At 40.4% G+C, this 26,302-nt stretch overlaps 1 protein-coding gene across 1 annotated transcript in view; it reads right to left on the bottom strand.

Moving 5' to 3' along the window:
• LOC126195589 (pseudouridylate synthase 1 homolog) overlaps positions 1-26,302 on the bottom strand; it is a 95,128-nt gene that overhangs the window by 10,319 nt on the left and 58,507 nt on the right. Inside the window, exons 4-6 of the mRNA XM_049934217.1 lie at positions 18,205-18,472; positions 17,868-18,123; positions 15,959-16,104 (exon numbers count right to left, since the gene is read on the bottom strand). Of these exons, the coding sequence (XP_049790174.1) occupies positions 15,959-16,104; positions 17,868-18,123; positions 18,205-18,472 (670 nt within the window). The remainder of the gene's footprint in view (positions 1-15,958; positions 16,105-17,867; positions 18,124-18,204; positions 18,473-26,302) is intronic.

The following is a 26,302-nucleotide window of genomic DNA, read 5'->3' as shown; positions in this document are numbered from 1 at the left end:
CCCTACATCCTTCTGAATCTGCTTAGTGTATTGATCTCTTGGTCTCCCTCTACGATTTTTACCTTCCACGCTGCCCTCCAATGCTAAATTTGTGATCCCTTGATGCCTCAAAACATGTCCTACCAACCGATCCCTTCTTCTGGTCAAGTTGTGCCACAAACTTCTCTTCTCTCCAATCCTATTCAATACCTCCTCATTAGTTACGAGATCTACACACCTTATCTTCAGCATTCTTCTGTAGCACCACATTTCAAAAGCTTCTATTCTCTTCTTGTCCAAACTGGTTATCGTCCATGTTTCACTTCCATACATGGCTACACTCCATACAAATACTTTCAGAAACGACTTCCTGACACTTAAATCTATACTCGATGTTAACAAATTTCTCTTCTTCAGAAACGATTTCCTTGCCATTGCCAGTCTACATTTTATATCCTCTCTACTTCGACCATCATCTGTTATTTTGCTCCCTAAATAGCAAAACTCCTTTACTACTTTAAGTGTCTCATTTCCTAATCTAATCCCCTCAGCATCACCCGATTTAATTTGACTACATTCCATTATCCTCGTTATGCTTTTGTTGATGTTCAGCTTATATCCTCCTTTCAAGACACTGTCCATTCCGTTCAACTGCTCTTCCAAGTCTTTTGCTGTCTCTGACAGAATTACAATGTCATCGGCGAACCTCAAAGTTTTTACTTCTTCTCCATGAATTTTAATACCTACTCCGAATTTTTATTTTGTTTCCTTTACTGCTTGCTCAATATACAGATTGAATAACATTGGGGATAGGCTACAACCCTGTCTCACTCCTTTCCCAATCACTGCTTCCCTTTCATGTCCCTCGACTCTTATAACTGCCATCTGGTTTCTGTACAAATTGTAAATAGCATTTCGCTCCCTGTTTTTTACCACTGCCACCTTCAGAATTTGAAAGAGAGTATTCCAGTTAACGTTGTCAAAAGCTTTCTCTAAGTCTACAAATGCTAGAAACGTAGGTTTGCCTTTTCTTAATCTTCCTTCTAAGATAAGTCGTAGTGTCAGTATTGCCTCACGTGTTCCAACATTTCTACGGAATCCAAACTGATCTTCCCCGAGGTCCGCTTCTACCAGTTTTTCCATTCGTCTGTAAAGAATTCGCGTTAGTATTTTGCAGCTGTGACTTATTAAACTGATAGTTCGGTAATCTTCACATCTGTCAACACCTGCTTTCTTTGGGATTGGAATTATTATATTCTTCTTGAAGTCTGAGGGTATTTCGCCTGTCTCATACATCTTGCTCACCAGATGGTAGAGTTTTGTCAGGACTGGCTCTCCCAAGGCCGTCAGTAGTTCCAATGGAATGTTGTCTACTCCGGGGGCCTTGTTTCGACTCAGGTCTTTCAGTGCTCTGTCAAACTCTTCACGCAGTATCTTATCTCCCATTTCATCTTCATCCTCTTCCATTTCCATAATATTGTCCTCAAGTACATCGCCCTTGTATAAACCCTCTATATACTCCTTCCACCTTTCTGCCTTCCCTTCTTTGCTTAGAACTGGGTTGCCATCTGAGCTCTTGATATTCATACAAGTGGTTCTCTTCTCTCCAAAGGTCTCTTTAATTTTCCTGTAGGCAGTATCTATCTTACCCCTAGTGAGACAAGCCTCTACATCCTTACATTTGTCCTCTAGCCATCCCTGCTTAGCCATTTTGCACTTCCTGTTGATCTCATTTTTGAGACGTTTGTATTCCTTTTTGCCTGCTTCATTTACTGCATTTTTATATTTTCTCCTTTCATCAATTAAATTCAATATTTCTTGTTACCCAAGGATTTCTATTAGCCCTCGTCTTTTTACCTACTTGATCCTCTGCTGCCTTCACTACTTCATCCCTCAGAGCTACCCATTCTTCTTCTATTGTATTTCTTTCCCCCATTCCTGTCAATTGTTCCCTTATGCTCTCCCTGAAACTCTCTACAACCTCTGGTTCTTTCAGTTTATCCAGGTCCCATCTCCTTAAATTCCCACCTTTTTGCAGTTTCTTCAGTTTCAATCTGCAGTTCATAACCAATAGATTGTGGTCAGAATCCACATCTGCCCCTGGAAATGTCTTACAATTTAAAACCTGGTTCCTAAATCTCTGTCTTACCATTATAAAATCTATCTGATACCTTTTAGTATCTCCAGGATTCTTCCAGGTATACAACCTTCTTTTATGATTCTTGAACCAAGTGTTAGCTATGATTAAGTTATGCTCTGTGCAAAATTCTACAAGGCGGCTTCCTCTTTCATTGCTTCGCCCCAATCCATATTCACCTACTATGTTTCCTTCTCTCCCTTTTCCTACTGACGAATTCCAGTCACCCATGACTATTAAATTTTCGTCTCCCTTCACTACCTGAATAATTTCTTTTATCTCGTCATACATTTCATCAATTTCTTCATCATCTGCAGAGCTAGTTGGCATATAAACTTGTACTACTGTAGTAGGCATGGGCTTTGTGTCTATCTTGGCCACAATAATGTGTTCACTATGCTGTTTGTAGTAGCTAACCCACACTCCTATTTTTTTATTCATTATTAAACCTACTCCTGCATTACCCCTATTTGATTTTGTATTTATAACCCTGTAATCACCTGACCAAAAGTCTTGCTCCTCCTGCCACCGAACTTCACTAATTCCCACTACATCTAACTTTAACCTATCCATTTCCCTTTTTAAATTTTCTAACCTTCCTGCCCGATTAAGGGATCTGACATTCCACGCTCCGATCCGTAAAATGCCAGTTTTCTTTCTCCTGATAACGACGTCCTCTTGAGTAGTCCCCGCCTGGAGATCCGAATGGGGGACTATTTTACCTCCGGAATATTTTACCCAAGAGGACGCCATCATCATTTAATCATACAGTAAAGCTGCAAGTCCTCGGGAAAAATTACGGCTGTAGTTTCCCCTTGCTTTCAGCCGTTCGCAGTACCAGCACAGCAAGGCTGTTTTGGTTAATGTTACAAGGCCAGATCAGTCAATCATGCAGACTGTTGCCCCTGCAACTACTGAAAAGGCTGCTGCCCCTCTTCAGGAACCACATGTTTGTCTGTCCTCTCAACAGATACCCCTCCGTTGTGGTTGCACCTACGGTACAGCCATCTGTATCGCTGAGGCATGCAAGCCTCCCCACCAACGGCAAGGTACATGGTTCAAGGGGACGATATGTTGTTAGAGAGACTGTAGTCTAATACACACTGTACCGTACAGCCATAGTTACAGTATGCATGGTGGTACCGCTTCTCAAACATCATAACCTAGTGCCCTCTCCTACCATAACAATTGGTAATGTTGCATCCGATTCACTTCTCTTATTGACGTACCTTGTAGGGGATGTGATACAAGACTGTACATAATGGTTCCATATTCAAATCAAGAACTTGCTGCAAATGGCAACGGGTGGCGGGCAGTAAGGTTGTATCAACAGAGCTATCCCCGCTGACATTTAATCACAGCATTCAATGTTAGCAACAGCATTTCGCCATATGTCTGAGACAGGCTTGTCTCAGGAAGCAGAAAATCATGAAGGAGGTACCTGAAACGTTTGAGCACCAGGCTTGAAGGAAAATGTGATTAACACTGTGGAAGGCAAGTGTCACGTACCAGGCAATTGGCCCACCAATAAAGGATAACATCCTCCATGACAACTGTTACTACCCTTATCACTTACAGTGTGTGCAGGGCGTACTAGTGACAGACTTTTCACATCGGGAGCAGTTCTGTCACTGGTTTCTTCACCAGGCAACCATGATTCCTGGATTTGTGTCACCCATTCTATTCACAGCTGAGGCCACCTTTACACAGAGTGGTATTTTCAACTTTCATAACCGTCATCTGTGGGATGGTATGTAGAACCCCATGGTATGGTGACAGTGATCCATCAGCATCAGTGCAGCCAGAATGTGTGGGCCGGCATAATTGGTGACCATATTTTGGAATCAGTCTCCCTTCCATGTTTCCTAACAGGCAGGAACTATCAGTGTTTCTTGCAGATGACTTTGCCTTCCCTCCTGGAAGAAGTGCCACTGATAATTCAAAGGGTTATATGGCTGCTACATGAAGGTGCTCCAGTCCACTTCACTGTTAATATCGAGACACAACTCAATCGTATGTTCCTCGGTCCATGGGTCGGACAAGGGGGTCCAGTTGCATGGCCTGCTTGTTCACCGGATCTCAACCCGTGTGATTTCTGATTATGGGGTATGTTTCCCGGTCAGTGGATCGAATCGGACAAGGGAATCCAGTTGCATGGACTGTTAACCAGATCTCAACCTGTGCGATTTCTGATTATGGGGCCATCTCAAAAGTATCGTGTATCCAGATCCCATTCCAGGTGTAACGACACTGGAGCAGTGTATTCATGCTACCTTTGATACTGTTCAGATGCAGCACGACCGATGTGAACGTGAGAGACAGAACATGCTATGGTGTGTAAACGCATGTGTTGAAGCACATGTAAACCATTTTTAATGCCTACCGTAACTGTGGCTGCATGGTACAGCACATATTAGACTGCAGTCCTTGTAACAATGTATGAATAAATGATCTCTAGCATGGAAACCAAGCATTTACAGACTCGTTCATCAGACCTTTTTTTCTTCTGTGTCCTCTCATCGGTCAATCCCTAGAGTTTGTACATGGTGGAAAAAATCACCCTGTGTAAAGAGAAGTTGTTGTTTAACATTGTTACCAAAATCTCGATAAGTGCTTGACCGATTTACTTCCAATTTTTGCATGATACTCTAATAAACATTCAGACAGATGTAGGCTACAATTGTTTTAGGTCTCTCTATCTCTCTCTCTCAGGCCACCATGTCTTCCTCAGCCCCTAGGCATCATGGGATGTGGATACAGAGATCATGTCGTCAACACACAGCTCACCTGGCTGTTGTCAGTTTTTGTGCTCAGTGCCACTACTCAATCAAGTAGCTCTTCAATTAGACTCACAAGGGCTGAGCGCACCACGCTTATCAACAGCACTTGCAAGACCCGGATGGTGACCCATCCAAGTGCTAGCCAAGCCCGGTTGTGCTCAACTTTGATGGTCTGATGGGAATTACTTCAGATTTTTACACAATACTCTAATAAACCTCAGAATGGATATAGAGAATCTATTTAAAAAAATGATATGAAAATATATATTTAAATCTGTTCTATATACATGCATCAAAAAAAGTTTTGCATCACCCCGGTTCCCAGAACTCCTGAAGATAGACGTTGACTGTGGATATTGTATCACAGCCACAGTCCCTTTGACTGTTCAGAGATATCACTAACCCTGCCCAAAGATGTAAACAACCATGCATAAGCAGCACATATTAGATGGCAGGGATCCAACAGTTGATAAGTTCCAGTTATTCCACCAGGAAGGAGATACACGGCTCATGTTGTCTGTAGTTCAACCATACCTAGACGGTCAATACCACGGTTCGATCACGTCCGCATTGTTACTTTGTGCCAGGAAGGGCTCTCAACAAGGGAAGTGTCTAGACGTCTCAGAGTGAACCAAAGCAATGTTGTTCGGACATGGAGAAGATAAGAGAGACAGGAACTGTCGATGACATGACTCGCTCAGGCCGCCCAAGGGCTACTACTGCAGTGGATGACCGCTACCTATGGATTATGGCTTGGAGGAACCCTCACAGCAACACCACCATGCTGAATAATGCTTTTTGTGCAGCCACTGGACTTTGTGTTACGACTCAAACTGTGCACAATAGATTGCACGATGCGCAACTTCACTCCCGACGTCCATCGTGAGGCCCATCTTTGCTACCATGACACTATGCAGAGCCGTACAGATTGCCCCAACAACATGCCTAATGGTCCACTCAGGATTGGCATCACATTCCCTTCACCGATGAGTGTCACATATGCTTTCAACCAGACAATCATTGGAGATGTGTTTGGAGGCAACCTGGTCAGGCTGAATGCCTTAGACACACTGTCCAGCAAGTGCAGCAAGGTGGTGGTTCCCTCCTGTTTTGGGATGGCATTATGTGGGGCCAGTGTACACCGCTAGTGATCACAGAAGGCACCATAACAGCTGTAGATATGTGAAGGCCATCCTCTGACCGATAATGCAACCAATCAGCATCATATTGACAAGGCATTCGTCTTCATGGACGACACTTCTCGTGCCCATCATGTGAATGACTTCCATCAGGATTACGACATCGCTCGACTAAAGTGGCCAGCATGTTTTCCAGAAATGAACCTTATCGAAAATGCCTGGGATAGATTGAAAAGGGCTGTTTATGGACAACATGACCTACCAACCACTCTGAGGGATCGTGCCAAATCGCCATTGAGGAGTGGGACAATCTGGACCAACAGTGCCTTGATGAACTTGTGGATAGTATGGCATGATGAATACAGGCGTGCATCAATGCAACATGACATGCTACTGGGTAGTAGAGATACTGGTGTGTACAGCAATCTGGACCACCAACTCTGAAGGCCTCATTGTGTGGTGGTACAACATGCAATGTGTGGTTTTCATGAGTAATAAAAAGGGTGGAAATGATGTTTATGTTGATCTCTATTCCAATTTTCTGTACAGGTTCCAGAACTCTCAGAACCAATGTGATGCAAAACTTTTGTTGATATGTGTAGAAAGATACGTCTGTGTTTAACGTATTGCCAAAAATGTTGATAAGTTCTTGACCAATTTATTTACAATCTGTACATGATACTCTAATAAATGTCTAGACAGATGTAGATTACATATTTTTTAAAATACATATGATATATAAATATACATGTACTATACTAGCTTAGCACCTCATGCTCTTCACTCGCATAGACTTTATGATCCACACAGATCTTTTTTTTTTTTTTTTTTTTTTTTTTTTTTTTTTTTTTTTTTTTGCTTTAACTGAATTTTTATGCTGCTCATCAATTGCAACACCTTCTAAACTTTTCACACCAATTATGGCCATAGAAGCATGGCTTTTTTCTGAATGTACATCTGACCAAAAACAAAATCTGGTAGCTGGAGTCCAAGGTTTCTGGTAGTCATTCCTTTTGTATTCTTGTAGTGATATTTCCACAGAAAACTTCATTCCCTAACACATATTTCTTAACCAATTTTGATTCCAGAAGGGTTTGTTGTGCAGAGCGACCATAGACTATAAGGAAGGAGAGGCACACAGCAGTTAGTCACAATCCCATTACTTTTATTTCTCTTGCATATCTCACTTTTGGCTGTAAATAGCAATCTTCAGTGCAGTAGTGTTACAATCCAACAAACTCACAGCAGTATGTGTCACCATACTATCTTACTGGCAAAAAGACAAGAGTAATAAAAACTACAGTACTGCAACTGACTGCTGCATGCCTCTCCTTCCACAATTTCTACTGACTGCTGCATGCCTCTCCTTCCACAATTTCTTTATATCTCACAAATAAGTGAAATACCAATTTTCATAGATTTAGCTTCTTTTTTTTTAATATAACAAAATATTTTCTAAACATTTTCATCCCCTATTTCACCCCCTTGGTGGTTGAACTCCCCTAAAGGAGAAGGTAAATACAAATTTTCATAGACTTAGCTTTGAAAATGCTTTCATAATGAAATAATTTCATAAAACTTTTCATCATCTATTTCTCGCCCTTAGGAGTAGAATTTCGAACACACCCTTCTTAAGTGATGCCTACAGTGTAGGATCAACACTGTCTCCGAATTTCAAAATTCTATCCTTAGCAATTTGGGCTGGGTGATGATGGCCATATTTCACCCCCTTAGTGGTTGAATTTCTGAAAACAGTGGAACACGAATTTTTTCATTTTAACCTAAATGCCAAATTCAAATATTAATAGCTCTAGTTTTAAAAATGCTTTCATAACACATTTCATCACCCACTTCATCCCCTTAGTGGGATGAATTTCCAAAAACAATGCTTTTCATAACACATTTCATCCCCCACTTCATCCCCTTAGTGGGATGAATTTCCAAAAACAATTAAATACAATTTTTTTTTTAAAGTTGGAACCAAGAACGAAATATGAATTTTCATAGACATAGCTTTAAAAAACACTTTAGTAGTTCGTTCATAACGACTTATTTTGAAAACAACTTTCGCCCACTATTTCACCCCCTTGGGGCTAAATTTCTAAAAATTTTGAAACATGTATTTCTTTATTTCTTGCCAAGAGGCCCCCATCCCCACACACACATGCACAGTGTAATCTCAATTATTACTGGACAACCTGTAATTGAAATATTAAAGTAAACAGTTATGCATTAGAGTTGTTTTAACTAACACTACTTAACTAAAGTGTATATAGTATATTCTACTTTATTCAACAAAATGCAGTATTTACAAAGAATAGAGTGGAAGCCAATTTCACATTACACTACATCACTTTGAAACAAAATAGTCAAATTGATTTCTGTTTCAGTGAGGTAGCTTGTCTTTTACATATCACACTATGAATTTTAAGCAAGACCAACTTGTCAGAAAGGGTAACATCTACATCCATACCCCGCAAGCCACCTGACGGTGTGTGGCGGAGGGTACCTTGAGTTCCTGTATCGGTTCTCCCTTCTATTCCAGTCTCGTATTGTTCGTGGAACGAAGGATTGTCGGTATGCCTCTGTGTGGGCTCTAATCTCTCTGATTTTATCCTCATGGTCTCTTCGCGAGATATACGTAGAAGGGAGCAATATACTGCTTGACTCCTCGGTGAAGGTATGTTCTCGAAACTTCAACAAAAGCCTGTACTGAGCTACTGAGCGTCTCTCCTGCAGAGTCTTCCACTGGAGTATCTATCATCTCCGTAATGCTTTCGGGATTACTAAATGATCCTTTAGAGAAGCATGGTGCTCTCCGTTGGATCTTCTCTCTCTCTTCTATCAACCCTATTTGGTATGGATCCACACTGGTGAGAAGTATTCAAGCAGTGGGCCAACAAGTGTACTGTAACCTACTTCCTTTGTTTTCGGATTGCATTTCCTTAGGATTCTTCCAATGAATCTCAGTCTGGCATCTCAAAAAGCCTCAGTGAACTTCCAATGTTATCCACAAGGTCATTTATGTATATTGTGAATAGCAACGGTCCTACGACACTCGCCTGTGGTACACCTGAAATCACTCCTGCTTTGGAAGACTTCGTTCCATTGAGAATGACATGCTGTGTTCTGTAATCTAGGAACTCTTCAATCAAACCACACAATTGGTCTGATAGTCCATATGCTCTTACATTGTTCATTAAATGACTGTGGGGAAGTGTATCATCCTGCTATTCCAGGTATCCAGTAACCCTTTGGCCCACTGAAGTGTTAATGCATGACTGATTAGTGTTTCTGGAATTAGAGGAATGTTGTCATCTTTGTCACTGTCATTCACTGCCTCAGATTTCCCATATACTCGCAGAACAATAGCACCGTCACTCAACATCATCTTCTGACCAGGCTCTGTGTGGCCCACATCAAACGAGTCAGAAATATTTTATTTGTTAACAGTTTCACACCCTGAAGTACTTTTTAAAACAGCAACTAACATCATCTTCATCGTCAGAATCACTGATTTCATCAGTTTTAGGATTAATGTTTTTCAGGACTTGGCTACGGTTGATTGTCTTGACAATTCATAAATTGCATCTAGCACAGTCAGTGGTTTCCCAAACGGACTTCTGTTTTGTCTTCTAACATGTCAGCAGACAGTTGCATGACTGCCCTTTTTAGATACATCAGTTCCTCTTCAATCAATGTGTGTACTGTTGTGTTCATTGTCACAGTATCTATAGCCTCAGAGAACTCTGAAGACACTTCATCAGTCTTCAGTTCTTCAGTGACCCACTTCTTTTCAAATTGATTTTTCCTGCTGATTATCTTAAACTTCAGCCTGCTCTTCACATTATTAAACTGCAATGTTCCTGGGTACACCTTACAATCAAGTATCTGATTTCAGAATGTCATTATGATGTAATCCTGCAGGTATCTTACCATGCCTCTAAGTCGTTTCCACATATACCTCCTCCTCTTGAGATTTTTGAGCAGTGTATTTACTATTAGTAGCTGCAATGTATTGCAGAACTCGATTCACTTCTACTGCCAAGCCTTCATTCTTCTCTACTTTTCCCTACCACAGTGTTCCAATCCCCCCCCCCCAATTCTGATTATCATTTCCCTTTACATACTGACAAGGGGAGGCCACGACATTAGGATCATGGATTGACTTCAAACTTTGTACACCTTTAATAGGCCATTAAAATAATAATGTGCAAGCAGTAAGGTGCAGTACTCTGGCAATTCTGAGAGGAAGAGAAGTTTTACATGCCTATTATGTGGCATGTGGTTCAAATGGCTCTGAGCACTACGGGGCTAGAACTTAGAACCACTTAAACCTAACTAACCTAAGGACATCACATACCTCCATGCTCGAGGCAGGATTCGAACCTGTGACCATAGTGGTTGCACAGTTCCAGACTGAAGCGTCTAGAACCGCTCGGCCACACCAGCCAGCTGTGGCATGTATATCAGTGCACAGGTGCTGTACATTAGAGTTCATGCTGGTCAAGTGAATAGCGTTAGAGTTTCGTAAGACTACCTTGTATGAGGCGATGGTTCAATTCCCACTGAATCTATATTTTTTTCATCACTGGCCACATTATTTAATTTATATGACGTTTGAGAGTTAATATAATTAAAAACACACATCTACGTGCATGAAGTTTTAATGAATTTCATCTTATTTGACTATCTACTATTGTTAACTGAATTAAATTATTAGAACAAACATATTTATAACTGTCGACAAATAAACAATGGAACTCACAGAGTTTTCCTTAAAATGTTTGCCTGTCATGATTTGCAAAGTTCCTTATACATGCAATCTGCTAAGGTACTCGGAACTACTTTACATCTCAACACTTTGAGCTGCAGACACAAAGGCAGGCCCCATTTGGCAGTTAACCTGCAGAGTGATGAGCCAAGAATGGATAGTGTTGGTGCAAATTTTTTTAATATCACAGAAAATACAAAAATTAAGTTGACTCCCTGTGACAATTAGAATCCTGTAACCTGGTGTGCGACCCTCTTGCAAGGCTCAAAAATTAACCACTTAACTACAATGACTTCTCACAAGTGGCTTCTTATCACAGATATATCAGTTACACAATAGACGCTTAAAACTTCTCTTGTGATTTTCTCAGAAGTGCCAGAGCAGTGCACCTTTTTGCTTGCACATTATATTGTTTTAATGCCAACAAAATTGTAAAAAGTTTGCAGTCAATCCGTGATCCCAACATCGTAGCCTCCCTTTGTCAGTATGTAAAGAGAAATGATAATCTGAGAATTACAGGTGTGTGGGGGGGGGGGGGGGGGTGGAAAACCTTGGTAGGGGAAAGAACAGAAGACAGAGTTATGGGAGAATAAAAGCTTGGCAGTAGAAATGAACTGAGTTCTGCAACAAATTGCAGCTAGTATTAGTTAATACACTGCTCAAAAATCAGAAGAGGAGGAGGTATATTTGGAGAAGAGTTGGAGACATGGTAAGATACCTGCTGGATTACATCATAGTGAGACAGATATTCTGAAATCAGATACTTGACTGTAAGGTGTACACAGGAACAGATTGCAGATTAGTAATGTGAAGAGTAGGACGAAAATTAAGAGAATTATCACGAAAAATCAATGTGGAAAGAAGTGGGACACTGAAGTACTGAGGACTGATGAAGTGTCTTCAGAATTCTCTGAGGCTAGAGACACAGTGATAATGAATACCATACTACACAGTTTGCTTGAAGAGGAACTGACATATCTAAAAAGGGCAGTTATGAAACTGTCTGCTGAATGTTAGAAGACAAAACAGAAGTCAATTTGGAAAACATAAAACATTCAGTATTACAGCCAAAGTTTGACAGGAGATTGGAAGACTTGTAATCAAATAAGGCAGAAGAGCTAGATAATATTTCTTCAGAATTTCTAAAATCATTGGGCAAGTGGCAACACAACAATTATTTAAGTTGTGTGTAAAATCAATTGAGACTGGAGACGAAGCATCAGACTTCTAGAAAAATAAAGACAGCAAGAGCAGATAAGTGTAGGAACTATTGCACAATCAGTGTAATGTCGCACATATCCAAGTTACTGACAAAAATAATATACAGAGGAGTGGAAAAGTAATTCAAGGGGCTGTTAGGTGATCATTAATTTGGCTTTAGAGAAGGTAAAGGCATCAAAGAGCCAGTTCTAATGTTGTGCTTGATAATGGAAGGAATATTTAAAAACCAGACACTTTCATTGGGACTGTCGACCTAGAAAAGTATTTCACTGTGTAAAATGGCATATCTACAAGGGCCAAGAGGAAAAACTAAGAATGAAAGACCATAATGAAGTGTTCAGATTAGAAGAGGAGTAAGTCAGCATTGAAATTTATTGGCCCTACTGTTCAATCTACACATCGAAGAAGTAATGATGGAAATGAAAGATAAGTTCAGGAGTGAGATTAAAATTTGGGGTGAAAGGATATCAATGGTAAGATTCAGTGATAACATTGCTATCCACAGCAAAAGCAGAGAAGTAGTACAGGACATACTGAATAAAATGTAGTCTACTCAGCGTGGAATATATATTGACAGTAAACCAAAGAAAGAAAAAAGTAAAATGAGATCAATGATCAACTAACCAACAAAACTAGAAATCACAAAGCTGACAAATTGAAGCAATTCTGCTATCTTAGAAGCAAAATAACACACAACAGATGATGCTAGAACAACATAAAATGACAGTAGCAAAGGCAAAGAAGGCATTCCTGTCGAAAAGAAGTCTACTAAAGTCAAGCCGAAATATGATGATCCCTGGTGCTTGCGCCAATTGACATTGAGTGCCAGCTGCGGCAGCAGACCATTGGAATAAGTCAAATGCAAACAACACTGCTCTGCGCATGCACGCGTTTGGCTGTGCTGTGCAGTTTTGCCAGTTCTGTCACACAACAGTGACAACAGCTGATATGGTCCTGGTACTCAGCTTTGTTGAAATGTGTGCTTGAATAGCTGTGCTTGTGCACTTGAACAAAATACCAATCACCAAGTTCATACTCAATAATTTACTTCTTTTTATTTTAATGCCATAGAATTTGATTCTAGAACACTTTTCGAAATTATTTTGTGTATTAATGATAGATGTGTCATTGCACGGTTCCATCCAGCAGTTCGACTCAAATTGTTAGAAGCACTGCATTTTTGATAGACATAATAAACCCTATAAGCAAGTTCAGAAACATACGTGTGCTTGTCTTAAGAAACTAATGGTTAAATAAAGCAATGCCAGAGAGTAAATAGTTATGGCAACATATTAATTACCCTTTGCTAAAATTATCACCTATTGTTCTTGAATATGTATTCTATCAAGGAATCAATTTCAAACTGCAGTAGTTAAGTGTCAAAGAATATTACCAAGTTTCATCATTTATTAAAATCTTACTCTAAAAGAAATACAACAAATACTCATGATATATGCCAAAATAAGTTTATTGAAATTCTTATTTTACATAAGGAGGCAGTTCACATTTCTAGCACTCCGTCTTCAGGCCATGAGTGGCCAACCGGGACCATCCGACCGCGAGTCATCCTCAGTGGAGGATGCGGATAGGAGGGGCGTGGGGTCAGCACACCGCTCTCCCAGTCATTATGATGGTATTCTTGACCGAAGCCGCTACTAATCGGTCGAGTAGCTCCTCAATTGGCAACACGAGGCTGAGTGCACCCCGAAAAATGGCAACAGTGCATGGCGGCCTGGACGGTCACCCATCCACGTGCCGAAGTTCACATTTCTGCATGAGAATATTAAATAAGAATAAATGAATTGTGAATGCACTATGTGCTGCACTAATCCAATAAAGGAGACATGCCAAGATTCTCGTAGTCAGAGCAGATGGTGGAAATTTCACGATCAGCTGAAATCTCATCCTCAGAGCTGCTGCTGCACTTGTATTATCATCTACTTCACCAAGATTAACAATAATGTTTTCCGTCAGAAGTGCAGGTCGCCACATATTTGGTGTAACTTCATTCAAAGCTCGATGAAGCAATTTTAACACCTTGATTTGTGAGAAATGTAAACCCGTGTTATTTCTTGCTACATTTCCTTTCACTTAAGTCCAAAGAAGCTCAATCTCATTGTACTTGGAATGGTATGGTGGCAAATGAATAACTTTTGTATTAATCCAAGTCTCATCTGTAAATATGACTATGTCAAAGTCAATAATGCACATTTTTCTGAGGAAACTGCAGTGCAGAAATACTACGTCTATCCTCTCCATTACAAATTCACGATTGTTATATGTTTTATACCTGAACCTAAAGAATTCAGAACCGAAGAAAGCAACATCTTACCATAGGAAAACAGCCCTGCTTCACAAAGAGAAACAATAAGTTTTTTTCCTTGTTGGTAATTCACCTTCACAGTAATAATTTTAAATATGGTCCTGAATAGCACACCGATTAAAACTGTCAACAGCTTTCACTCGCTTTGTACCCTCTCTGCGTTTACCTGGCGTGCTAATCTTTCTCACCATTATCAAGGCCTATATGTTTTTCCTTAGTCACAGTTCCAATTGGCTGTTCGTTGCACTATATTTGACACAGTGAGAATACGTCCTTCATTACGCCTCTCACTTTCAAACTAATCCCACACACAAACAACAAATTCCCTCACTTGAGAATGCACTGATAAGGGCCATCGCGACTGTTAGCTATACTGTCCGGCAGCAAGCTAATTATTTGGCAACAGGGCTGCTTTCCATTTCTGTGAGTGGGGCAATCTCCCGGCCCAGTAGGCAGAGCCATGGATCATCGTGTTTCGGCCCGACGATAGTATGAATCATTGAACTTAATTTGAGAAAGACATTTCTGAGAATGTATATCTGGAGCACACACTTGTATGGAAGACAATCATGGACTGTAGAGATAGCAGTAAGGAAGAGAAATGAAGTGTTTGGGAGGTGATGCTATAGAAGGTTGTTGAAAATTAGGTGGACACAAAATAAAAAATGAAAATGTTCTCCATAGAATTGGAGAGGAAAAAATATGTAGAAATCACTGACAAGGAGGAGGAACAGGATGATAGGGCATGTGTTGAAGATATTAAGGAATAACTTCCATAGTACTGCAGAGAGCTGTAAAGGGTAAAAACTGTAGGGTGAGACATAGTTTGGAATACATTGTGCAAATAATATAGAACATAAAGTGTGAGCACTACTCTGAGATGAAAAGGTTGGCAAGGAGAAGTCATGACAGGCCGCAGCAAATCAGTCACTCAAGTTTGATGATGCAAAAAGCACTGGCCCATTTATTGAGCTTAGCCAACATTAGCCACAGATTCACTTACTACTTCACATGTGCACTACAAGTACAGTTAATTATGTACTTAGAGCAGGCCCAGGTAATTATAAATGTACCAAATGGAATGGCAAATAAACATTTCTATATAGATAAATCAGCTGCAGATAACATTGCAGTCAAATGTGATAAGTATTTTTTGTATGAGCTTAACACAAGTTACCAAATACCTAACCAGAGGAAGAGTGACTATTAAATCTCAAAATTGACTCTTTTAGTATGAGTGCTAGGATACCTTTGTAATACAGGACAAGTACAAAGTTAACTGATTAATGTATACAAAATTTTAACAGACTTATAAAAAAGAATATATGCATTACATTAAAACTAATTTCAGGACTGAAAGTTAGTTAGTTAGACCTAAAAATAGCTTCCTGAGAAATCCAGAGGTATGCTTTTAATATAAGATTAATTGTAACTATCAGACAACGATGACAGAAATTAATATCTCATAATGCTGTCAGTAAGAATATTTTTAATTTAATCAGATAAAGTCTCTATAAATATTGCCTGAAGCTTTGCAATCTGGTAGCAATTTTATAACGATAAAATAATACCAAATAAAAATTAAAATTAACTTAAAAAGGATACCATTTCTCAGAGATTTCTGTATTCACAATAGCTGCATGGATGTATTTTTCTCTGAATGTGATCAGTTCTTTCTCAACGTCATCCCATGTTAGTGGTTCATGAAGGCCATCATTTCCATAGCGTTTATTGTAGCGATCATAATGTACCTGAATTTAAGACAAAAGGAGTACTTCAGTCATAGTACTCGATTCAAACTACAAAACACTCCAAATATGATGAAACTGATTTATAGGCTAAGCATAAAATTACGTATTTTGCAGTCATGATGCAAACACAAAATTTACACCTTTTTATTACATGCATTTTGATTCAAAATTGCTGATTCTGATGAGACAGACAATAAATTTGCAACAGAAAACAGAAAATATATAAGTAAATATTTTTCACTTTCATCATTTCAACAAAATTTTATCATTCTTGTTCACGTTTATGGTTTCAAACCCATTATTCCAAAACACTTCAACAGATTTCACGAAGAAAAAATGAGGCTTTTGAACGATTTCTTAAGAGCACAATGTAGTTAAACTTGTCCATTATACTAAACCACTTCAATAGCTTTCAAAAGAAGAAATGAGGTTGCCAGACGATTATGTGAGAGCATAATGTATTTGAGCTTGTTCACTTACTACTTTTAAGATCATACTTTCACCATTTTTGAAGACTCTGTGGTCTTTGTTTAATCACTGTCCTGGCAACTGATCTCAAGAGTGTTTGTGTTTATATATTAGAATAATGTATACCATTTTACTGAATCACAAAACCCCATACTAAAGAAATATGGGTTTGAAAAACTAGCCAACTAGCACGTCTACATCTATAGTCCACAAGCCACCATACAGTGTGCGGTGCAAGGTAGTCTGTGTACAACTATCAATTCCCCACTTTCCTGTTCCAGTCACAAATGGTGAGTAAGAAAAACTGCTGAATGTAAGCTTTTGTGAGAGCTCCAAAACCTCTAATTTAGCTTCATTGTCTTGATCACAAGATGTACATAGGAGGAAACAATATGTTGCCAGTCTCTTCTTAGAATGTATGCACTTGCAATTTTAACAGTAAACCACCCTATGATTCACAATGTCTCTCTTGTATGTCTGGCATAGAGTACAATCAGCATCTCCATGACACTTTCATGCTACTAAAGGAACCTGTCACAAGATGTGCCGCTATTCTCTGAGGTTCTCTGTTGCCTGTATCAGTCCTGCCTGATACATAACCCAGATTCTCTCCCTCTTCCTCTTTCTTCTTACTTCCCTTTCAGGTTCTTTCCAACTTACTTTCCTCTATCTTCTAGTCTCACTTTCATTGTGGGACAGATTTATTTGTTTTACTGGCTATCTTTGAGGATCCATTCATTGTGGATGCTGAGTCCATCTTCTATTATTTTGTTCCAACTTGTCTTTTGCACTGCATACATTTAGTTTACGCCTAAGATCAACGTTTTTGTTTCTGTCTTTTCTTTTACATCTCTCCACACTTCCTAATAACTTCATTTTCTTACTTTGTATGTGTATTTCTTGTTTCTTGATTTTTATTTAAATATGATTCCCACTTAAATACACTTTTTTGACATTTTAAAGAAATAGCTTGGGGTTTGCAATCCCACTGACATGGCCTGCTGAGAGCAAGATCATAACGGCATTTCGGCATAGTGATACATCATTTTGTCCATAAACATATGAATACAACTTGTTATCAATACTGTATTCCAGCATCTATTTGCACATACAGGTGGTATCTAAGTCAATCACGAAGATTTAGGGAGTCACAATATAAACTCTGGTTTGTGATATTCAGTGCACAGTTTTCTTCCGTTTATTTTTCAAAGAACACATGAAACTGCTCAAAAATCAAAATTATTTTATAAGCTAATAGTTTTGTTTACCTTATATTTCATTCAGAAAGTACTCACTTCTTCCAACACAAGGCCCACTCCTGGAGCCATTGGTATATCTATCCTGTCTGGTTTCCATGATTTATTTATTGTTTCTATTGTCGTATGACCTCTTGAAACCGCCACTGCTAATCCTATCATTTTCCTTATTTGATGCAACATGAAACTTTGTCCTTTTATTTTTATGGTACAAAATTCCATATTTTCTGAGGTGAATGGTTCACCACAAACAAAGTTCATTATATACCTATGCGCACTTGGATCCAAAGGCTTCCTAATAATTAAAGAAACATAAGAATTAGAAATGAAAACAAATGAATTTCCTGGAACAGTAACTTCACAAGGTTATACATACTTTCTCGATGTAAAATTGTGAAAATTGTGTGTTCCTTCGAACATTTTCAGCACTGAATTGACATTATTAATAATAGCTGAAGAAACTCTGAAATTTTCTGATACTTCTTCACCAGCAGGCATAAAGGCAAATGTTGGCAGTGTATATGAATATGTTCTTGCGTCACAGGCACTTTTACTGTTGAAGCCTTTGGTTGTGCGTTTTATAGCAAAAACTCTGATCTGATCTGGCAAATGCTTGTTGATATCACTGGTATTGGCACCTTCAGCTGTGAGGAAATACAAGGAAGAGTAGTATAAAAATTGTAGTACAATAATTACAATCATTATTCACAATACCTGTTTTACGCTTTTCTAAAAATATATTGAGTCAGATAATATTAGAATAGTCATATTAGTGTTTTATCTTCATGCACCCTTGCCAACCTAGCCACAGTTTTAAAGCCGAGACAATCTCTCGTAATACACAGCAGGCTTGGGTGCCTGCAAGCAAACCTTACGCATAGCAACATTTAGTTCCAAAACACATTCCTTTATCATTCCAAGTACATACTAACCACCTGCTTTACTGAGTCATAACTACCTTTAACATCAAATGAAAATGGGAAATGACTGCAGTTCAAGACTTGAACTTCGTACTGAAGGTAGTAGTAATGATGACTTCCAAAAGTAGCCCATTGTCATTCTTACTTGACTGGGAAGAAAATAAGATGCTTAATACAATGACGGAATATAAAATGCAGCATCACTATTGCACCTTCATGTTGCACGATATGGTCTGCTGTACAGTAATGCAAGAAAACAACTTTTTGTCATTCTGAAAGATGAAGTACATACAGTAAGAGGTAAATCTAAAATAAGAAGAATAAGAAAAACCTGCTTCTGTGTGTGCTTCAAATACACTTTTGATTATTCAAAAAGTTTCATGCAAACAAATTTAGATTGCTGACAACAGGTTCCATTATATTTTTGATGCAGGGATTCAGGAGATACATAGCATAGAAAATGAATCAAAATTATTTAGCACTCCGTTTTCAGTTGCACCAAATACTGTAGCCTTGAAAACAGAAATAGATGCAATGATTTATTGTACTGATACGGAGTTCAATTTATTGTAGCTCACAAACAGACACAGTTCCTCATGGTCGTGCAAGTGATGTAAGTCAAGAGTCCAACTGGCGTGTCCTCTGAAGAAGTTCAGTGTTTAAATATGCTTGTGTGGTCATGCAATCCCATTGGCCTGAAGCCTTTGCTTCGAAGCATACAGATGACTCCATTTGATGCAGCTTTTGAATCTTACTAAGGGTATGCAGTGAATTTTGAGGCAAACATTTCTTTTAAACATTTGCAGTATCTAAGTTCTGTTGAGCATGTCCAGTGCCATTTGCTATATGAAAACAAGTAAGGATGAACCTGACAAATTCCAAAGTTTGAGGGTTATTTCAGTTGCATCTTTAAGTCAATGGGCACCATCACTGGTTGCCTGTAAGAAGCCAAACTGGACATTCAGATTATGTGGTGATTTCAAAGTTACAGTAAATAAATGCTCATCACAAGTAGATCTGTATCGAATTCCAATGTAAGAGGAATTGCTAGCCAAGTTGGCTGGAAGCCCTTTGTTTTCAGAAATAGACTTGGCTGACTAGTATAAGCTGTTGTCTCTTGATGAGGAAACAAAATGGATCCTAGTCATAAATATGATATTACAGATTACTATTCTGGAGTCACAAGAGCTCCTTCAATTTTTCAAAGACATCTTAAACAGTTATTCAGGGCATCCCAAACTGTGCAAATCATTTGACGATATCATTGTAACAAGGGCTATAAGAGAGCAGCATTTACGGGCATTCACCAACTGTGGTGCTGGCTTGACAAACGTCAGTTTTTTTACCCAAACATGAAATAGCATCGTCATACCTTGATCAAAAAGATGCTAAGGTCCGCACAAGATCACACAGAGGACATAGACAAGACACCTGTCCTGTGGGACCCAAAAGAGTTATAGTTGTTCTCAGTATAGTAAATTATATTGCCAATTCATTCCGCAACCTGCCAACATTTCACATCCATCCAACCAGCTGTGTAAAAAAGGGGTAAAATATGTTGGGTCGGAAGTGTGCCATAAAGATTCCTGAATTAAAGAAGTGTCTTTGAACAGCTCTCTGTTTGGTTAAATTTATTCTGGGCTCATGTCTCATACTGGTGACAGATGCTTCAGATTTTCATATTGCTGCCTTTCTGTCGCAAAAGCATACTAAGGGTATAGAGCAGCTAATTGAATTTGTGCTCTCGCAGCCCACTGCAATAATTCCCAACTCGAAAAGGAGGCACTGGTGATTATTTAATCTGACTACACCTCCATTCCACCCCATGTCAAATGCAAGAGTGTAGTGCTGGCTAGAAGATTCAAAATGCACTTGTGCAACATACAGAGACGACCACTTCTGAGGAAGCATTCACCAGTTTTCTTGTCACTTATCAGACATCTCCACCAATGGACACAGCCCAGCTGCAGGCCTCGGACTTTATTTGCTCTGCTACACCTGACCTAGAGAGCTCATGTCCTGCACAGCCACACCTACAACCTCACAGCCACTACTATATGTGCCTGCACTTTTGGCCAAAATCTGGGATCGTTGGCAATAAGAAGAGATGGATGTTTAAAGTTGTAGCTGGATGTGAAATGAAATCAGCTCTGGTTTGACAGTCCACACTGTCTTCCCTCTCCCACCCTTCTTCCCACTGTGAGTGCCCCCCCCCCCCCTCGCCCGCCGCTTCTTGCCATCAGTATAATCTGTACCCCTGTCCCAGCTTACAGCGGTCTGGGAGGAGGAGGGGGAATAATGTCAACAGAGCATTGATGGGAGCCAATGGTAATGAAACCATTGCCACACTCTAAGCTCTAAGGGAGATAATTTCAGCCACTGCAAATAACCGCACCGCTTGTCCTAGAATAACCTTTGCACAAGATTCTGGCAGGAATCAAAGCACCTCTCTCTCTCTCTCTCTCTCCCTCTCTCTCTCTCTCTCTCTCTTTCTCTCCCCCCCCCCCCTATCTCTCCCTCCCCCCCTCTCTCTCTCCTCTCCCCCGCCCCTCCCCTATTGCCAATTAAAAGGGTGGAGGTTTTTGTGTGCTACAGAGATTTGGACTCCCGTCCAAGTCACTGTATCAATATGATGCTGGCAAGTAGGAACAGTTCCTCATAGCTCTGAAGATGGCGCAAGCCCAGAGTACTACTGGCATGCCTTCTGGAAGAGTTATCTGCTTAACATGTTTAGGCTGGTACTGCAAACGGCGTTTCTTACTGTGGGATGGCATGTGTTCTCATGCTCATCTGGCACTTCTGCTTTTTCTATTTCTCGCCATGGGATGGCAGTCGTATTCAAAAGTGCTTGGCTACTATTTTAATATACTGACCTATTACTTTGTGAATGGCATAAATTCATTCTCCCTCTTTTTGAAAGGATGGGTGGGGGGGGGGGGGGGGAGGAGAGAGAGGGGGGAGGGAAAGGGAGAGGGAAAGGGTGTGTGTGTGTGTGTGTGTGTGTGTGTGTGTGTGTGTGTGTGTGTGTGACAGAGAAAGAGAGAGAGAGAGAGATAGAGAAAAGACATAAATTAATTTTACCCTACTCTAATCACAATATACCATTTATTCAGAAAGCTCTACCATTCAAGGGTCATACAAAATTGTATTCACAGCTGTTTGTTGTGCATAGCTCATACATAAACACCATATGTTAGTGTGTTGCTGGTATCATAATTGGTAGGTTGAGCTTGAGATATCAATGTTACACACTCCTCAATGGGACAATCTAGTGTGAGCCGCCATGGTACATACCAGTGTGAACATGTTAAATATGCTTGCACGGTCACATACTGCCCCTTCCTGTTATCACATGAAATATTTGGATCATGCCATTTGATACAGTGTCTGACTATTGCTGTTTTACAGCTTTCTCTCTTTTGTTATTCACTCTGGTGTGATCTTGTGTGCACCCAACAACTTAGCTTGGTTTCAAACCAGCCACTGACTATGTGAACTTAGCCCTTACCAACAACATGTAACTGTCATTTGTTCAGCTGGTCACCACATGCTGAGTGATACTGAACTTTTGCAACCTACACTGGGTAGGACAGTCAAAAACATTAGACATCCTGTTCTAACAACTCCATTTGGATAGTCAAAGTCCCTTCGCTAGCTTGTATTGTTGCACACAGTGTTGACTGTCAGCTCAAAAGATGTTTGCCCCACCTACCCACACTATATATGGGCAGTCAAAGTGGCGGGCAGTAAAAAGTCTCTCTCCCTCTCACTTTCTTTCTCTTTCATGAGGGCACATACACAAGGGCTGGGAGACATACAGCAAGTACAATGCTTCAAGCAGCAGTAGAAAGTGTAACATACTTGATGACCTCTGCCAGAGTTACAAATTTATCCCATTAATAGATTTTCTTTAAGTTTTGCAGGACTAAGTTATGGCAGATCGAGATTTATGTTACTGATGTTATCAGTTAGGTTTGAATAACATACGGGTATTACAGAAATGCTACGTAAACTACACTACTGGCCATTAAAATTGCTACACCAACAAGAAATGTAGATGATAAACGGGTATTCATTGGACAAATATATTGTACTAGAACTGACATGTGATTACATTTTCACGCAATTTGGGTGCATAGATCCTGAGAAATCAGTACCCAGAACGACCACCTCTGGCCGTAATAACGGCCTTGATACGCCTGGGGCATTGAGTCAAACAGAGCTAAGATGGTGTTTACAGGTACAGCTGCCCATGCAGCTTCAACACGATACCACAGTTCATCAAGAGTAGTGACTGGCATATTGTGACAAGCCAGTTGCTCAGCCACCATTGACCAGACGTTTCCAATTGGTGAGAGATCTGGAGAATGTGCTGGCCAGGGCAGCAGTCGAACATTTTCTGTACCCAGAAAGGCCCGTATAGGACCTGCAACATGCGGTCGTGCATTATCCTGCTGAAATGTAGGGTTTCGCAGGGATTGAATGAAGGGTAGAGCCACGGGTCGTGGCACATCTGAAATGTCGCGTCCACTGTTCAAGATGCCGTCATTGCGAACAAGAGGTGACCGAAACGTGTAACCAATGGCACCCCATACCATCATGCCGGGTGATACGCCAATATGGTGATGACGAATACACGCTTCCAATGTGCGTTCACCGCGATGTCGCCAAACACGGATGCAACCATCATGATGCTGTAAACAGAACCTGGATTCATCTGAAAAATGACGTTTTTGCCATTCGTGCACCCAGGTTCGTCATTGAGTACACCATCACAGGTGCTCCTGTCTGTGATGCAGCGTCAAGGGTAACCACAGCCGTGGTCTCCAAGCTGATAGTCCGTGATGCTGCAAATGTCGTCGAACTGTTCGTGCAGATGGTTGTTGTCTTGCAAATGTCCCCACCTGTTGACTCAGGGATCGAGACGTGGCTGCATGATCCGTTACAGCCATGCAGATAAGATGCCTGTCATCTCGACTGCTAGTGATACGAGGCCGTTGAGATCCAGCAGGGCGTTCCGTATTACCCTTCTGAACCCACCGATTCCATATTCTGCTAACAGTCATTGGATCTCGACCAATGCGAGCAGCAATGTTGCGATACGATAAACCGCAATCGTGATAGGCTACAATCCAAACCGCAATCATGATAGGCTACAATCCGACCTTTATCAAAGTCGGAAACGTGATGGTACGCATTTCTCCTCCTTACACGAGGCATCACAACGTTTCACCAGGCAACGCCGGTCAACTGCTTTTTGTGTATGAGAAATCGGTTGGAAACTTTCCTCATGTCAGCACGTTGTAGGTGTCACCACTGGCGCCAACCTTGTGTGAATGCTCTGAAAAGCTAATCATTTGCATATCACAGCATCTTCTTCCTGTCCGTTAAATGTCGCATCTGTAGCACGTCATCCTCGTGGTGTAGCAATTTTATTGGCCAGTAGTGTAGAATGGGAATCCATGGGGGAAAGGAGATGATTTTTCCTCAAAACACTGCTGAGAAAGTTCAGGCAACTGGTATTTTTGACAGACTGCCGAACGGTCCTACTGCCACCAGCAAACATCTCGTGAAAGGACTGTGAAGACAAGAAATCAGATCTTCTATGGAAGCATACATGTAGTAATTTTTCCCTCGCGGCATTTGTGACTGGAACAGGAAAGGGAATGAGTGGTAGTAGCAGAAGTTACCCTCCACTGTGCACAGTATGGTAGCATGTGGAGTACCTATGTAAATGTAGGAAGGACATCTAACAACAGTTGGAATTTGCAAGCATACTCAGCACTTGTTCAAATTACACACTTTTGAGGGGAAAACTGAAAATGTTATAAGTTGCAGCACTGAAAAATACACAAACTGGGCCGTTTCAAGGGTAGTAATGTAAAGTTGTTATATTACTTGCTCTCCCTTGAGTAAAATGAAGAACTATAGAAAGTTTAGTGGTGCCAACCAATGTTACTATGGAAACCGAGTATCTGGCACAACATTACTGTCAACTAACATGGCACACTGCTCAGATGGCACTTGTCATCAGAAGCAGCACTCTCTGAGGGTTCTATGCTAGTATTTGGCATACAAGCCAGTCCAAGGCTGCTCTGAGTCAGTTGTGATGAGATACCTGGACTGTGAAGAGAGTGTGCTACTGGTTTCACTAAGGTGCTATTATTGTGGACTCTATTTATCCCAGACAGAACTTTGATATAGTGTGGACTGGACTTTGCTTTGGATTACAGAATTAAGTTAGTTTGCAGTGTTTCAGAAGAACACATTGTGTATATGTCTTCTTGTAAATGAACTGGGACGATTTCCTGCTGACTCGTGTGTAATTTGCTTCGATAAAAATTACGATGTCAGACCTGTGACGCATGCGAATCAGAACTTGATCATTTTTGTAATTAGGCCATAGTGGATGTTTTCAACCATAAAAGTTTTCAGAGTCAGTGGCTACTTCTTCTGGCAGAAGAGTTGAAGGGGAAGGAAGAGGGGCGAAGGAACATCCCTTCTGGTAAGTCTCCCATGAGCCGGGGTTCTGGGAGACTTTTCTAAACTGTATCACATTCCATGAACCTCTCCAGTCCTTTTCCTTCAGCCCTCTTCTTTCCCCTTCAACTCTTCTGCCAGTAGGAGTCACTGGCTCCGAAAGCTTGTGAAAGTTAAATTGTCTTGTGTGTGTGTGTTTGTGTGTGTGTGTGTGTCCTGCTGCCATCACTTAGTGAGATGACTTTTTTATCTATCCATTTACATAACATGAATAGTGGGACACATACCACTGACAATTGCAGTTATATTTTTCAGCTTGTCAAATTTCTCATATGGAAAGGCAAAAGGCCATGTTCATGCCTGGAAATCCTGGATTGCATCATCTAATATAGTAATAGCACTATTAATAAATGCAGCAGAACTTGAGTTGTCTAGGATTTTTTTATTTATTTCAATAACATTTTTCAGTGAAGAAACATATTATTGCAGCCAGTTAGAATTTTGGCAGTGGAAAAGGGGCCCCAATAAATCTTATGTGGTCCAAGTCAGCAAACTAAGTGGATTAAATAGAAATTACAATTTCAAATGCGTGGCCAAAAGTACAGGGACTCTTCAATCATGGTCATCATAGTGCGGCTTACATAGTTGAAATACCATGTGCTGAGGAAAGCAGATCCTTCTCTTACTGAATTAATGTGAACAGCACAACCCTATGTAACTGCCCTTGTAGCCCAAACTTTGTTTACAACGGAAGATGATGTCACAAAACTCAGCATTCTGGCATTGGTCATTTGGGAGGTCACATCATGCGCAGCAGGGACCTGCCCTATGGCCCATACGACTATGTGAACAGCTGTGCCAGCGACAGGCAACAGTAGCAGCAGCACTGTTGCCCAGCTATAAATATCATCTCCTTCACCGCACAAGCGATGCATGCCCCCAAAAGAGCACAAAGTTCCAAGGGTGTGGCATAAAAGGACACTTGTAATGTGTGTTTCAGCTGCCTCACTGCAAATATACCCCAAGATGTGGTAGTCAACCAAGTGAATGATCAGTGTACAGAAGTGCAGTTTC

This window comes from Schistocerca nitens, chromosome 1 (assembly GCF_023898315.1).
Source record: "Schistocerca nitens isolate TAMUIC-IGC-003100 chromosome 1, iqSchNite1.1, whole genome shotgun sequence".
NCBI lineage: Eukaryota > Metazoa > Arthropoda > Insecta > Orthoptera > Acrididae > Schistocerca > Schistocerca nitens.
Note: the sequence above shows the minus strand (reverse complement) of the source record. Positions and strands in the feature narration are given on the sequence as shown.